This window comes from Caenorhabditis elegans, chromosome V (genome assembly GCF_000002985.6).
Source record: "Caenorhabditis elegans chromosome V".
NCBI classification, from domain to species: Eukaryota; Metazoa; Nematoda; class Chromadorea; order Rhabditida; family Rhabditidae; genus Caenorhabditis; species Caenorhabditis elegans.
Window position 1 is genome coordinate 13,310,169 of NC_003283.11, and position 15,986 is coordinate 13,326,154.

Consider the following 15,986-nt stretch of genomic DNA (forward strand, 5'->3'; position numbering starts at 1 on the left):
TTCACAAGAAAAAAATTAAACAAACCACGATTTTATAGCACAATTTGAATACATAATAGCAATGGAAATGAACTATAAATCCACATAGATTTAAAGTGAATGGTTGGCTGGTGAGTGGTGAAAAATGAGACCAAACGTTGTGATATTATGGCAAGAAATTGGAGAGAAAGACGACGAATTATTCGTTGATTGGTGTTGGCTCTTCAGTCGACTCCACGACCTGCTCCTCGGTGACGACAGCAACGTCGACTCCATCTCCCGATTTGCGCTTTTTGGTTTCCTCTGGAGCCTCCTCGGAAGCTGGCCGCTTAGTTGGACGACGAACCATACTGCTGATGTCAGTAGCTTCAGTTACATCAGCAACCTTGGCAAGCATAGCAGCAGCTCCTTCGAGTTCTTTCTTGGCATCTGATTTCAACTTTTCGGTTTGTTCAGCAGAGGCACGAGCATCAACGATGAAAGCATCAAGTTCTGGAATGATCCCGTCCAACTCCTTGATTTCAGACTGAATATCACTCTTCGCGTCGTCCGAGACAGTCTCCAACTGCTTCTTCAACTCCTCCGACTTGGCAATAAGGATATTCTTAGTATCATTGAAGTGAGCTGCAGCCTGTTCGAATAACGAGTCCGAGCTGAAGGCCTTAGCCAGAAGATGAGTTGTGTTTGCAATAACACGAGAAGTTGCTGGAAGATGCACCGTTTGGATCGAAATAGCTTCGGTTAAATCTTTTTGTGCTTGTTCATACTTGGAATCAGCAATTCCATGCTCTCCGAGAGAAGTGAGGACATCGGCGAGATTCAACTTCCACATCTTGATGGCTTCCCCGTCCACAGTGCTTTCGGCTGCAAGACTAGCAGCCTTCTTGTCAGCAATGCAACGAGAAGTCTGAAGTTTTGAATGTTCACACTGCCTGATATAATGTCTTAATTACCTCGAGAAGTTCCCAAGCCAACTTCATTGAATCGGCTTCATCGTCTTCGGCTTCATCGTCCTCCTCGGCTTCACCGTCAACTTCTGCGGTTTGTCCAACTTCTTTCTCGTCATTAACTTCTTCGACACCCTCCATCTCTACGTCTTCCGTTGGATCCACCGTAGCCTCATTCTCGACGACCTCCTCTTCTTCCTGATTTTGTTCGTCGGAGTTCTCAACATCCTTTTCCACACTGTCCTCCTCAGCTTCTTTTTGTTCTGTCTTGACAGCCTCGTCAGCAACGGTCTCAGGCTCCTCGGACGCGACTCCAAGAGCTTCTTCTACTTTTTGCTTGATTTCAGCTCGCTCGTCTTCTGAACATTTATTCATTGAAGAAGAAAAGAAAAATAAAACAAAACTGAATCTTACGTGGAACATCTTCAGGGTTTTCGACGATGCCGTCTTGAACTTCTTCCTCTCCCTCAGCCATCTTTGGAACGTCGGTCAATGCGTTGGCTAGCACTCTATCCTCCAGCTTTCCAACTTCAAGAAGGGCCTTTCCATAGAGGAAGTTGGCTTCAAAGGTGTCCTCATGAGCATCTCCAAAAACTTCAGCAGCAATGGAAGCAGCAACACTGAGTACGTCTACGGCCTTGTCGAAAACATCAGTCCTCATGAAGCGGCGCCCAGCAATGATATTTTCCGAGAGGCTCTTTCTCCTGGAATAAAAACCGTTGATTTGAAAAAAAAAAGACGGTAAAACTATACTTTTGCTCAGGTGAAATCTCCTCGACTGGGTTTTCTGGAACTACAAGTTCGCCTTCAATCTCTTTCTGGGAAGTTTCAGAATCTTCGATTGAAGTACCAATTGACACTTCCATTGAAGCCTTTTCGTCTTCAACCACGGCTGGAGTTTCACTCGAAGTGTTTGTCTCTTGAGCACCAGTAGATGCTTCAGCAACATCCTTAACATCGGAGGCTGCAGCTTCGGTTGGAGAGTTTTCCGATGCAGTCTTCTCGTTAGTAGTGGCGGAATCAGTGGATGGAGTAGTCTCTTCAGCAACATTAGTCATTGCGACTTTCTCTTCGCCCGTTGAGTCGACATTCTTCGCGATCGTTTCCTTATCATGAGCGATAATGTTAGTAGAATCAGCAAAAGCGCTCATTATGAAGTTAGTAGTCTGAAAATAATAGATGTGAGAAAAATAAGTGAGATGTTGTTGTAACAAAACAGTAAAGCAATAGAGAGAAACACGAATTAAAATAGAATTAACAAAATGAATGAGAGAAAAGCAAAGAGTTCACGAATGAAATTAAATTCTCATTTTCCTCCAAATGCGAAATTTTCCCGCCTTATCGTTTTTAAATTGCAAAATTTCGCGCCAAGTGCATTCTGTCTATTCTGTCGTGGCGGGACGCGGAGCCAGGGAAAGTGGCAGCGCCTTTAATTTCACTACGGTTTTATCTAATAAAGTGGACCTACCAGCTACCAGCTGTTAGCTACCAGCTCAACAGCGCTGATTATAATAATCGATTACAGAATATAGTTTGAAAATCGTGAAAAAGATTTAAGTCAAAGTTGAGTATATTTGAACTCGGATTCTCCTAGGTCGTCTGTCATCCTTGTCGAAGCAGATATATCGTTCCATTTTCATTATTGATGACGTCGAAATCAATTCATTTTTCTAAATAATTCTCAACTCTTCACACTCAATAAAACATGAAGACAACAAAGAACTATTGAAGAGAGACTGCGGTTTCCTACAGCGATGAAGAAATATTTTTGAATCATGGAGATCTTTACAGAAATAAAATGTTACAGGACCGAAGTCGGAAGAAGATGCTTCCACTTCAGGTCATTTTTATCCGCTCCAAAAGGACGCCATCTAAAATATCTTTTTCCCCATGAATTAGAAAAACATTATATTCGGATCGGTGCAGAAATCACTGGATGCCATGAGACATCAGGTGTTTATGAGCTTTACAAAATTCCCCTTTTTATAATCATTCTTTTGGTGTTCAATTAGAAGAAACCTAATTATTTCGGTGGCATCAAGACAATGTTCCTTTTTTGCCAGAGTTTGAAAAAGTTTTCGCAAAATTTAATTGTTACCATAAGCAACGATGCTCCGATATTTCGGTTGCGCCTTGTTTAATGTCAATCGATTTCTAGGCCGTCGGCCGTGTACTCCTCGTGAAATATTTTCGCAATGATGCTTTTTAAAATGCTTCTCATGATTTTTTATTGCTTATTTAATGAATTCTTACTTTTAAATTTAGAATTGTCAGTTAAAATATTTATTTTATAACCATCTTATACATACATACATTTTTGATTCACATGAAATCCGAAAACCACTCATCTTTTGTGACAATTGTGATTTTCTTAATTTCGAAAGTATACAACTTCTAAATCTTGCTCAAATTGTTTTATTATTTTTATCATATCTTATTGAGTTTTTACGCAATCATTTTAATTAATGGAATTTCTCTAGGCGGGTCCTCACGAAATCACCCGATGGTGGAAGGCGATGTCGACGAATCGGCGTCCGGGACGTCGGGAACCAACAAGAAAATTTTGTTCACAAAAAAGTATGTTGTTAAAATATATATTCTTGATTAAAAAATTAATTAAAATTTTTAGACCCTCGGTATGGAAAGATTTTGATAATTGGATAAATGACGAGCCAGAAAATCGATACGACTTATTTCAAGTGGTAAAATCTGCAATGCTTCTTCAATCAGGATATACAACTATTTTGATGGATCAAGTAACTGATAATGGAGCTGATGAATTGAGAATATCTGTGAGTTGTTAATGTCTTTGTAGCTTAATTTCAACTAATTATTTTCAGCTAGAATATTCCAATTTCATAAAAATTGTCAATAGCACGAAATTGGTAGTAGGCAAAGAACAATGTCCACCTTCAAATGTTTTCACCCTGCTTGCGGAAATATTTGCAAATACACCCGGAAATACTTCGGAAGTCGGGCGAATCAGTACTTGGTTGACCAGCCATCTTGGAGCTCTATTGCATAATGATGTAATCTGGAAGATCCATTTTTTCGATCCCGATCTTTTTCGCTCTGTATACTGGCAGTTGATATTTACATTGAAGTTAGCTCCAGGCGATACGGAAAATCTGGAAGAAGACGAAAATTATGCAAAGCTATTGTTCTCCTGTTTTATCACTGCCGTTATGGTTGCACTTTGGCATGATCACGAGATGTCGTTCAATTCAATATGTCCTGACTATCTAAAACCTGAAACTGCTTCTGAATATATGGTGATGTTAATTTCGTCGCCTCCATTTAGGAGTCTATCACAATTTTTCCTTTTTGGACTTCATCTTCTTGGAAAGTATCAGTCGGAAGGCGGTTGTGTAGTGGTTCGGGAAGAAGCATATATTGCAGAAATCAGACAAAATGACGAAGAAAAGGTAAGAATTTTAAAAATTAAATAGTTAAAATTTCAATCCTTCACAGAAAGGTTTCTTCTGGAATATAGTTACATATCTTAATAGTTTCAGAGACAAAGTATTGAAACTCGGACTAACTTGATTTCCGATGACATGGTTTATGACGACGGAGAAGATCTATTGGAACAAATCGATCGAGTTCAGCAGTTACATGAAGCACATTGTATTGTTCTGTTGAAAAAGGGGTTTCTCAAAGCTCCCGATGGCTTCAAAATAGTTCAAAAAGGTGGCCGACCAAGAAAATATCCTGCAAGTGCTACTAAAAAGCGAAAGGTTGATGGAGCAACAATATCGGGTGAAGTAGAGGATAGACAACCGCATCAAAGCCCTCGTCTTCAGAAGAAAACACCGAGATCGTCGCCAAAGAAAAAAATGAGCAAGGAATCTCCGATAAACCATCAGAAAGAGCCCATTGATGAGCAAAAACCTTCTACATCATTGCCCATTTATTCTGTTGCCACGCTGAAGCCACGTCGAAAAGTTGTCAAAACGGCGGACGAAGTTGGACTATGTGCACCAATTTTTGTAATGCAATCTGAACTTCTCAAAAAGTTCAGAGAAGAGGTTCAACGTCGGTATGCCGAAGGATCTAGTGCTAGTGACCAGGAAAGAGTTCGAAATATGGTTTATGAAGCATATGACAATATATATCATATTAATCGACTCTCGGCAAATGAAGGGCCTCGGATCCTCACATCAGACCAGAAGTTGGTAATGCAGCAATATAAAACAACATTTCGCCAAGGTCCTACTTTTGCAGAAGAAACTGAAAGCGATGTAGAGGAAGAGGAGGAAAAGAAAGTTGTGGAAGTTGTGGTAAGTAAATATTTAAACATGGAATTTTTGAAATTATCTTTTTTTACTTTCAGACTGCAAAAGTGATCAAAGGCTCGGCGAAATCTTCAAAAAAGTTCAAACGTCGTTACTGAAAATGTTCTGAAATCTAGATTATGTGTGTCTGTATATATTATTCTATATTTATTTCATGTGGCTTTAAAATTCCCGTCTAGCTGTTATAATCTTATGATATTTTGAAAATTTGAAAATTTTATTGATATTCTGCGTGCCTATATGATATCCGCTGTATTCATCTATCTCGTGATGTTCCCCGTTTTACCTACCTCGGAATATTTCCAATTGCATCATGCATTAATTGTACGAGGATACTCATCGATTCACCCCCTAAACATTCATTATTACTTTATTGACTTAACCGCTTATAAAAATGAATACGAATAAACTGTAAAATATAACAATCAAGAATTGTTTCTTCTCAACTTCCCCTCCAACATTAAAAAAGTTTATAAGCTGTTGTGGCTTGTACCGTCGAAATATCGACTTAGAAACGCGCTTCACGGCCATTTGATCACGCTCCGCCTCCGAACACTGGGTCTCGTTAGGTATTGGATCCAAAACCGTCAATTCATACGGTTTCAATCATTTTTGCCGATCAGATGAAATCGACATAAATAATTTAAAACGTTTGAAGTTGACAGTTTTACCATGACCTAATTTTTGGGGCGGAGCATTTTCATTTAGTCGTGGAGCGAGCTTGCATATATTTAGATATCAGAGGCCATTTTTCTACGTCTTCATAATATCAGTAGTAGCTACATCTGAACTTTTCCAAAAGCCTTGTATCGATGGACCTGCTTTCTAAAAGTTTGCTGTGTAATATTTATTGATATACAAATATAGTTCAAGCTGTTTAAGCGACAACGACTTTTGATGCTCTTCTGCGAGAAACACTGCGTTGAACAGCAACAGATTAAAACACATTTAAACCAACATATCCGTACTTGTCTCTGGAAAAAAATGTGCACAATTTATGCTCTAAAGGTTCGCAGTGAAAGACAAAGAAAAATGGATGCTTATCAAAACGATTGAGAGTTTTCTGAAAGAACATAAAAATTAGGATGAGGAAGAGAAGCGGAGGTTCACCAACTTTTGATATTAGTTGAAAATGTTCTTCTGATGTTTTTTCGTGTTCAATAGTGCCACACACGGGTAAAAATAACAGAAATGTAATATAGATTGTTTTCGAAAATTCCATAAAAATATGGAAGAAATTTTGAAATGTTTTTAAAGAAAGTAATTTTTAAAAAAGTGAGAGATTTTAGTTTGTCTTTCAGTTGGTAACTTTTGAGCCAAAATTTTGATTGAATTAGGAAATTTTGATAAGAAATGCCAGTTGTCAAATTCCTGTCTAAAATCAATGAGAGGAACTGAGAAACAGAAATAGAATATGAAACGACAACAATTTTAAAGTTAGCAATAGAATAGAGTGTGAAAAAAAGGGACAACATACCAAAAAACATGAAGGGATTCAGTGAGAAATGACGTTTGCTTTTCTAAATGTGAGTTCTAGTTCATTGTCAGGAAAAAACATCACAATTTCACGAATATTTTATGAGTAAACCTGCTTTAGACCTCTATCGCCCGTTATTGCCTGTTAATTATTGGAAAATATTTTCGAGAATAAATCTTTATTGATATACAAATATAATTCAGGTTGTTTAAGCGACAACGACCTTTGATGCTCTTCTACGAGAAACACTGCGTTGAACAGCAACAGATCTTGCTGGGCATGGACAATAAGCAGCATCGGATCCTGGTTGTCCATCTTGTCCTGGAGCTCCAGCTTCTCCGTCTTGTCCTGGTTGTCCTGGTTGTCCGTCTGGTCCTGGTGCTCCTGGAGCTCCTGCCTCTCCTGGTCCTCCATCAGATCCTGGTTGTCCATCTTGTCCTGCTGGTCCAGCTGGTCCTGGTGCTCCGGCAGCTCCTGGGGTTCCAGTAGATCTTTGTCCATCTTGTCCTGGGGCTCCTGGCTGTCCATCTTGTCCTGGTGCTCCTGGTGCTCCGGCATCTCCGGCTGGTCCGGCTGGTCCTGCTGGTCCTGGCTGTCCTCCTTGTCCATCTTGTCCTGGTTGTCCGTCTGGTCCGGCTGGTCCTGGAGCTCCTGCCTCTCCGGCTGGTCCTGGCTCACCAGCTGGGCACTTGATGCATGGTCCACCCTCCGAAACAATACCAACAGCAACACCGGCGGTTCCTGGCTTTCCAGCTTCTCCAGCATGTCCATCATCTCCTGGTGCTCCTGGGGCTCCTGGTGGTCCTGGTGGTCCAGCTGGGCATCCAGATGATTGAGCACCACAGTTGCATTGCCCCGCTTGTCTCTTAGCACGTCCGAAAAGAATCTCAGATGGAGCACGAGTACGCTCAACCATTCCATGCCAGGCACCACGTTCGTTCAACTAAAAATAGGTTCAATTTGATACTCAGAAATCAGTAAAATGGTTACCTTGAATTCATCCATTGTCTCCATAGTTTGTTCGTAGAATTCATTGATATCATTGAAAATGTATCCAACAGTGAACACACATCCAAGAATAGCGAAACCACTCAAGACGCTAGCGCCGTATACAAGAGTCTTTGCTGACATTTTAGGTGACAGTGGTTATTCTTAATTCCTACCTGCCTTTTATATCTCATCATTACAACACAATGTGTTCACTCATTCACTTCCTTCTGTGTCGTAACAATTGTGAGGCAAGAAGCCACATAATTTTTTCAACACACAAAGCAGCGGCGAACGTTGTAACATTATCTGCCGCGTTGAAGCTTTGAAAAGATTACACCAAAAAAAATGGTCACTTGAAAATATATACATACATAGTTAGCTTGAATTAATAGCAAGTATGTAATTCATCCTGAAATTTGAAATTGAAAAAAGATTCGCCAGACTAAAGCTTTTATAATCGCCAATTTTTCTGACCAAGATAACAAAATAATCATGAATTGGTATCAGCTTTGCAATTTAATTTAGAATCACGAGACTCAAAGTAATCCAAAATATAATCTAGTTGTAGCTTGGTTTTGACAAGAACAAACTTCACGTCATAAAATCAATGGATTGTTCATTAATATCTACTGCTGAATATTTAGATGTTCTACATTTTCTATTTATTGTATCATTTCCCATATATACAGTTGCAATTATAGCACTTTTTCGAACAAAATCCACGTATTTTGAAACTTATAAACACTTCCTCGTATGGCATACAGCTTCGTAAGTTCTAGAAACTCACAGTATTAATACTAGCTAGTATTCAAACTTAAAATTCTGATAAAATATCATCTTTCAAAATATTCAGAAACCTTATCTCAGAAATCTACAATGCATGGTTTTTGGCTCCAAAAGTGCACTTACCATATCCGCTGATAAGATTTACTGCAATTATGACACAACTGGGATTTAGTGGATTATTTCAGTTTTATACAATTAATGCTCTAATTCATCGTGAGTTTAAATGTGGAATATCAACAACTTTTTATTAACCGGTAAAGATCGGATTGCAAAATCAGTTCTTTGAAAATTGGCTTACAAAATTTTTAAGACAGTTCAAAATTTTCAGACAACAACCATACTGTTAGTTGAAATCGAACACTTTGCAAGCTTGCCTATGTTGCAGCGACTTGAAACCAGGTCTTGAAAAACTATTTTCCTATTTTTTTGATAGTCACAAGGTACACCATGTTAATTTTCATGGGTTGGTAAAATTGGAAATTTCAACTAAATTTAGCTCTTTTTTTTGTTGATATTTTGAACCGCCATAGTTTTTTAAATTGTCAAACAACTTTCTTTATGAAATTCCGTCTTTTCGGGTCATTTTTAAAAGTATAAAAACATTTTTTTTTTCGGTTGTGATATTATAATTTTCCAAATTCAATGTACTAATTTTAGAAACTGGTTATTCTATAATTGAAATGTACATGTTTCGATTCAAAGCAAGTACTTACAATTTTCAATCAACATGCTTCTATGTGTACTTACAAATCAATCTCTATATTTATCGTATTACTCTTGTCTTATTTTTTGTTGTAAATATCACAACTTATAACATCAGTCTTGGACAACAAATTATCAGTAAACAAAATCTTCTAATTCAACATCCGGAAGCTCCTTGGCTTGTAAATTGTGACTCGGTGGTTGTGGCTGCTCCATTTACAGATCCAATTTCTATGTTTAATGTAGTTGTTTGGATTGTTATAATCTTTGTGGCATCTACGTCAACTTTTTCAACAACAATTTATCTTCAAAAACATTTAAGCAAATCAGAGCATCATTCTCCGGCAGTTTTGAGAATGCATCGAATGCTTCTAATCACTCTATTTGTTCAGGTTTGTTGATACTTTGAATGGTTTTAGTTCTTTAGAATTCACGAATTTCAGACAGCAATTCACGCAGTTATGTTGGGAATCCCTAACTCGATGTTTATTTATGCTGTATTTTTTGAGGCTCGCCACGAGTGTAAGTTCGTGAATACTCAAAACATAACAATTTCCTCTTGTTTCCAGTTCTGGCCAAAATTGCTTTTTGCTGTCTTACATATCATGGATTGGCTTCCACGATCGCAATGATGACGTTGACAAAACCGATCAAAATAACAATTCTTCAAATGTTGAGATGTCATGCTTTGAAGAATTCAGTATCAACTGTACAATATTCAAGCCAAAATACTTAAAATGAACTGCGTGGATTTTCGTAGGTGTTACGGTGAAAAGCGGACGTAACTTCATAACCAGTGAATATATCATTAAATGAAAAAATGAAAATGTTTTTGTGGTGTTTTCGGTATTTCATTAACCAAATAAATTCACTTTTTGCTTTGATATTTTACATTTTTGAAATTTCAACAAGTTGGAATACAAACTACCAAATTTTTTCCAAAAGGAAAAATATGAAATAGACGGCTTCCTTATTTATTTGCTTCGTTGTTGGTTAAATTTGAAAAAAAAATTTAAAAAATTTCTTTTGTACAAATTTCGTCAATTTTTTGTAGGAAATTTCCGCTAGAACTGAAATTATTTCTGAAAAAATAATATTTTTTAATGAGACAGCTCAAAAGATTTTATTTCAGATAATTATCTTGAAAAATATATATACGTCTTTTTGATCATTGTTGAGATTTTAGCCAGAATTACCAATCCACCTGTTATGATCGTTCATTTTTTATTTAGTAAACAAGTCAACTGTATAGAAATCGCAGTCACTCATGTCAGTTTTTGGTTGTTTTCAATTGTCGAAAATTAAAAGCTGAAAAAATCAGAGAGAGTCGTCTGAAAATGAGCTTGTTCCAATAATTTCGAAGAGTATAACATTGTTAATTGAAAACAATTGTGTGTGATTAGAAATGGTGTTTTATTTGAAATGTTTTTTTGATAAACACATAATTGGTTTACATAAAACTACCTTCCCCAAAAACGATGTGATCATTGGTACACTGATTGATTGATCACTTTCTTCCAAGAAAATTTAATTACCAGAACATGAATGCAATTTGATTTTGAAGTGGACGTCGATGAACTCCCTCATATAACATCTGGTGCTGTTGTCAGATATTTGTTTTCACTCTTGATTTTATACTATGGGCACTACGGCTCCCGTTGTGATAACACCGTCGTCAGAAGGTTGCTTATCTCCTGCTCCCGATCCATACAAGTAAGAAAAATTATCATTCTTACAACCTAGCAATTTTTAATTTCTTGTTTAAAGATCCATGATGCATTTTACTCATGTTTTGACGATTCCTTTGTATCTCACTGCAATATATGCTCTAATAAACAATTGCCCAAAAACTCTGAAAGAATACCGGAAATATCTTTTATGGCATACATTGGGGTAAGTGCAACCGAAATTTCTGTTAAATATGTCCAATTTATCTTGGCAGAAATCTTTTATTCGAACTCTACATTTCTTTGTTCATGCTTCCGGTAACCTACCTACCATATCCAGTTTTTCGTGGAGCCGGATTTTTGAAATATCTAGATATCAGTGGGCTCATTCAATTTTATCTGCTTGTTATATGTTTGATACGTAAGTTTGAAAAACAATAGAAACTAGCGTATCGCTGATGATTTAGACACAGGATTATCGATTCTCGAGATGTTCAAGTATCGTTTCAATTCGACAATTAGCGATGATACGTTGAACAAGAAAGTTCTGAATTATATCGTGATGTTTTTCTGGGTGATTGTGATTATTATTCCAGTGTTCTGTTTTGCAACTCTTCCCAGATGTCATCCAAAGCAAGATCATTATAAACAAGATTTATATGATGTAAGTTGTTGTAAGAAATTGTATTAATTACTTTCGATAACCCAATAATTTCAGAAAAATCCTGGAATATCTATCCACGTGTTATGCAATACCGTTGTGACTGCACCACCTCTTATTGACCCAGTATTCACTCCACTTATGACACTTATTATGATGGCAATGCTCCTTGCTGCAACCATAATCCCACAAACATTTTTAACAATCTGGAAGAAACTTGACCAACTTTCGAAACACTTATCCAAAAAGACCATACAACTGCAGAAAATGTTGCTGACTAGTTTGTTCATTCAAGCCGTCATTCATGGAGTTATGCTAGGTGCACCACTAATTGGATTTATCTACGCAGTTGTATTTGTACTGCCATATAATTGTAAGTTTTTAAATAAAAAATGTGGTTAGAGTACTGGGAATCAAATGTTCATTTATTGTTTTTAGACATTGCCTACATGCTTCTTCTACTTATATCCTTTCATGGTTCATTTTCGACAATTGCAATGATAGCTTTTACTAAACCAATTCGTGAAGGAGTCAAGTCCCTGTTTCAGTCGCTATTCCCATTTTTAATACTTTCGGAACCTCGAACTGAAAAGATCATGGTAGTTACATCGACAACGTCAGCTTCCACAAAACAAAGGGATAGCATTTTCATGTCTAATAAAAATAGTTTTCTCAGTGTCTAATAAATTGACTCTCCAAAAAATCATTTTTTATACACTTCTTGATTTATGTAGCACAAAATTGAACAAAATTAAGCGGAATCAATAACACAACTTGCTGAACCCCAAGTGAATACATTAACGGCTCCGCATTTTGCCACGTGGTTGATAGAAGAGAATGGAGCAGATCCACCAACAGATCCACTGCATGATCCCTGCTTGATATCTCCTTCCCATCCAATGTCCGGTGTTTCATATCCCTTAACCTCAAACCATCCCTGTTCAGCTTTTGAGCAGTCCATCCTTAAAACGGCAATCCAATATCCTGGCCCATATTTGTTGTATGGCTGGTATTCAATTGCCGTTTTGTCATTTGTGGAATATGCCAATGGAGTTCCAAAAGCAGCGGCTCCATCATGAGTTCCTTGATTAATTTCAGCTCCTTCGAAATCGAGATAATTATCTTGTTGGCTCCATGTTAAGTATTCGGCAAACACAAATGGGACAGTTGTTGCGTGATACATCGGGATTGCACATGGATCACTTGACTGTTGATATGGTCCAGTTGAGCATTCTGAAAAAGATTTACTTTTTTGCTGGAATTGAATAACTGACAATTATTCAATTTGAACAACTTACTTCCGTTATGAGCTTGACTAGTTCCTCCTCTAACAAAAATATTCTGTCCAGGATTTGTATCTTTCTTGAGAAGAATCACCGTGGTACTGTAACCGGATGGAGGTGCTGGTGGAGTATAAGGAGTGAGTTTAGAGTCCAAAGAAATTGCGACGATCGAGTTGGATGGGACAGAAAGATAGGAGGTATCTGAAAAATGAGTATTTGTAATCAGCCATTTCCAAATGAACTTACGATCATCTCTCACAGTAATTTTAGTTCCAACACATTTTCCATTATCAAGCCCACCGGAGAAATGATCACAATAATCTCCTGCTGGAAGGTTTGTTGCAAAGATTCTGAAAATATAGAAAAATAAAATTGAACTTTTCGTAATAGTAATAACTTACTTTGTCCATGCTCCGTCTTGCTGATTCAAAGCGAAGAATCCCTTTCCGTCTCTGGCAAACGCAATTCTTCTAGTATCTGTAACAATATCTGCAGCAGCAGTTCCTTGAACGGCACTTCTGAATTTAGCCATCTGCCGGATCGCTGGCCAACGATGTTCGCATACCCATCCAGAATTGCTGTTGCAAGTTTGATCACCATTGAAAGTTGGACTAGTAGTCTGGAATTAAATGTCTAATTTATTTCAAATTCAGTAAAATATAACTCACTGCGTAATCATTAGAAGCTCCAGAGTTTGGCGGACTCTGATCAGAATAGCTGAATGCAAAACTACTCATTACTCTTGGATATCCATATGGCCAAGCAAGCATAAAGCCAACGGCTAGATTGTACTTCTGACCGTCTTTGTATGTTACAACATAGGGACTAGAATCTCTCTGGTTATCATGGTTATCAATGAAATTGAGCACATCATGATCCTCATTATTACCGTATCCATATCCAGGTCCAAGGTTTGCCAAGTATTTCCAATCGGATTGTTGCTTAGCGGCAGCAGAGACAGCTGCTCCGAAATTGAAATTTGTATATCTACCGTTCCCGAAATAATCTCCACACTTTACTGCTTCACCTCCTCGATCAATAACTTCGTGAACAGCAAACGGACGCTGGTTCGATCCATAAATCTGAATAGACAAATGTTAAAATTTCCATGTTTTGTGGTTTTTTACATCAGATCTCAAGTCTTTGACATCATTTAGAATATTCAAAATATCCTGTGGCCACATGTGTTTCGACGCATCGTGACGGAACCCTGCAACTCCCATATCGACAAGCTTGTTCAAATAAGCAACAATTTTGGCTCGAACTGTTGCGGAAGCCTGATTCAAATCAAGAAGACCGACCAATCGACAATCTTTCACCTAAATTCATTAGATTTCAGAGTATTCTGCTAGCGGTGCTTCTCACGTGTTCCGCACTATTTTGATAATCAGATCCTTGAATATCACCGTCACATTTTGGATTATTGAAGTCTCCCAAAGAATATGGAACTCCTGGGAAAGATTGAACTCCGTGAGTTCCATCAAAACTAGAACTTCCACTGGATCCAACTCCATTTCCACTCTTTTGTCCAATTCCTACCATATGGTTCATCACAATATCAACGATGATTCTGAAAAAATTATTTAAAAATAGTTTAAATGTTTCTTTATTGAAAAATAATATCAGAAATTTGAGAAACTATGAACGACATCTACGTGAAACTCTTATTCTTACCGAACTCCAACTTTGTTGCATCTATTGACCATATCTTGAAACTCTTGTTCATTTCCACTTCTCGAATCCAATTTGTAACTAACTGGCTGATATCTAACCCACCATGGATAGTTATTATTTGGAAATGCCTTCAAATGCTCCATCGGGGGTGAAACTTGTACCGCACCGTACCCATAATATTGCAAAAAGTTTTCACACTCCTTAGCTACATCTGCCCATTTCCATTCGAACAAATGTACCATTGTTTGACGGTTTTGCAGAGTTTGTGTTTTATCATACCAGTAAAAGTTATACGCTATTGAGCTTTTGATAAAAAGAAAAAGGAAGAGATGTTTGAGCATCATGATGCTGAAAACAATACAGTTTGAAGTAAAAGAGAAAGTAAAACAGATACAAAAAATTTAAAGATAGGAACATAATAATAAAAGTCGATATTTCTCAAGATATAATCTAATTCTCTAAAAATTTCAATGGCAAGAAGTGAAACTTAATGAACTGGAAAAATCAAAAAAATCTTTTTCAAACGGAGAAGATTATTTTCCAGGTCACATTGACAGTTTTCCCCGACACTTTAATGACACTGCCTTAAAATTTTTATGACGCTTTCCACGTGTTGTCCATCTCTTTTTATACCCTTAAAACTATATTATAACACATTCCGGAATGGCTCGATATTTTTTATGCGTTCTACAAACTACAAACAAGATAAGAAGCAATACAATTTAGTAACTATTCATCTGATGTAATTTTTGCAAAAAGAACTTGAATCTATTTGAATTTTTAAACTTTTGAAATTAAATTTATGAATTAATTTTTCAGACAACTACACTGTAGTCTCAAATTAAAATATTTTGCCATCGTCTATGATAAGAAATAACAGCCTATTGGGAACTATTATAATTGGAATGATATATATTTGCTCTGAAACATGTGCAACTGAAAGTTCAACATGTTCTTACATTTTGGTCGTATTGAACATGCTTTTTCCTTGTGGTATTTGTTCTTGATAACGATTTTGTCATCAAATATGGAATTCTTTTGAACGATAATTAAAATTGTTTTTTGTACCAAAGAGGAATTGTTTGTAGCCGGCTGAACAGTTTCTTAAAGCGGCATGAACAATATTACATTAACCATTAGCCAAGTCTGAATTCAAGCAGATTAATATTCGGTCTCACATGTTGGCCAAAAGTTTACCGGTTTTTGGTTTTCATAGATTATTGGAAATTCTAAAATGAAATGTGTAAAATGAAATTAACCAACAAGAATTTTTAAAGTTTGAAAGTTTTTTTTCTGCACCTACCGGAAAGTTATTGGTAAATACTGAAAGAGCTTGAAATTTGCAACAAAGTTTCTGAAAGTTTTTTTTCGAAAAAAGCTATTTTGAATTGTTTTATAAATTTTTAAAGTTTTGAAAATCTAATTTTTTCGCGAAAAAGTACATTTTCAGCCCTACCTTCTAGAGATTTATAAATTTGATATAATTCACCACAGACCGAATTTTAAAAAGTTTACTCTTCAACAT

At 36.9% G+C, this 15,986-nt stretch overlaps 6 protein-coding genes across 7 annotated transcripts; 3 read left to right on the forward strand and 3 right to left on the reverse strand.

Annotated features, from left to right (window-relative positions):
* Positions 1–17: 17 nt before the first annotated feature.
* nasp-2 (Tetratricopeptide SHNi-TPR domain-containing protein) lies at positions 18–2,092 on the reverse strand. The gene is made up of 4 exons (NM_073897.8): positions 1,680–2,092; positions 1,341–1,630; positions 933–1,285; positions 18–886 (listed from the first exon to the last, which is right to left on the reverse strand). Exons 1-4 carry the CDS (start codon positions 2,075–2,077, stop codon positions 179–181), a joined length of 1,749 nt encoding a protein of 582 aa, NP_506298.1. The 5' UTR covers positions 2,078–2,092; the 3' UTR covers positions 18–178.
* A 1,312-nt stretch (positions 2,093–3,404) lies between these two features.
* On the forward strand, positions 3,405–5,653 carry C50B6.3 (DUF3452 domain-containing protein). 2 transcript variants are annotated; one of them, NM_001269570.2, is made up of 5 exons: positions 3,405–3,503; positions 3,556–3,718; positions 3,767–4,351; positions 4,442–5,206; positions 5,260–5,653. In NM_001269570.2, exons 1-5 carry the CDS (start codon positions 3,430–3,432, stop codon positions 5,317–5,319), a joined length of 1,647 nt encoding a protein of 548 aa, NP_001256499.1. In that variant the 5' UTR covers positions 3,405–3,429; the 3' UTR covers positions 5,320–5,653. The 2 variants fall into 2 exon arrangements, with proteins under 2 accessions (NP_001256499.1, NP_001256498.1); NM_001269569.2 differs by having other exon boundaries at positions 3,407–3,503; positions 4,436–5,206; positions 5,260–5,644.
* Positions 5,654–6,860: 1,207 nt separating this feature from the next.
* col-161 (Nematode cuticle collagen N-terminal domain-containing protein) lies at positions 6,861–7,843 on the reverse strand. Its single transcript, NM_073899.8, has 2 exons — positions 7,689–7,843; positions 6,861–7,641 (listed from the first exon to the last, which is right to left on the reverse strand). Exons 1-2 carry the CDS (start codon positions 7,827–7,829, stop codon positions 6,907–6,909), a joined length of 876 nt encoding a protein of 291 aa, NP_506300.1. The 5' UTR covers positions 7,830–7,843; the 3' UTR covers positions 6,861–6,906.
* A 440-nt stretch (positions 7,844–8,283) lies between these two features.
* srh-18 (Serpentine Receptor, class H) lies at positions 8,284–10,057 on the forward strand. Its single transcript, NM_073900.2, has 5 exons — positions 8,284–8,456; positions 8,542–8,687; positions 9,132–9,568; positions 9,620–9,698; positions 9,746–10,057. Exons 1-5 carry the CDS (start codon positions 8,296–8,298, stop codon positions 9,910–9,912), a joined length of 990 nt encoding a protein of 329 aa, NP_506301.1. The 5' UTR covers positions 8,284–8,295; the 3' UTR covers positions 9,913–10,057.
* A 750-nt stretch (positions 10,058–10,807) lies between these two features.
* srh-15 (Serpentine Receptor, class H) lies at positions 10,808–12,213 on the forward strand. Its single transcript, NM_073901.3, has 6 exons — positions 10,808–10,889; positions 10,944–11,069; positions 11,119–11,264; positions 11,311–11,507; positions 11,562–11,877; positions 11,943–12,213. Exons 1-6 carry the CDS (start codon positions 10,816–10,818, stop codon positions 12,185–12,187), a joined length of 1,104 nt encoding a protein of 367 aa, NP_506302.2. The 5' UTR covers positions 10,808–10,815; the 3' UTR covers positions 12,188–12,213.
* C50B6.7 (Alpha-amylase) lies at positions 12,197–14,815 on the reverse strand. The gene is made up of 8 exons (NM_073902.4): positions 14,462–14,815; positions 14,153–14,357; positions 13,915–14,106; positions 13,456–13,869; positions 13,189–13,406; positions 13,034–13,137; positions 12,803–12,988; positions 12,197–12,737 (listed from the first exon to the last, which is right to left on the reverse strand). The coding sequence occupies exons 1-8, from the start codon at positions 14,800–14,802 to the stop codon at positions 12,256–12,258; spliced, it is 2,142 nt and encodes a 713-aa protein (NP_506303.1). The 5' UTR covers positions 14,803–14,815; the 3' UTR covers positions 12,197–12,255.
* Between the last annotated feature and the right edge of the window lie 1,171 nt (positions 14,816–15,986).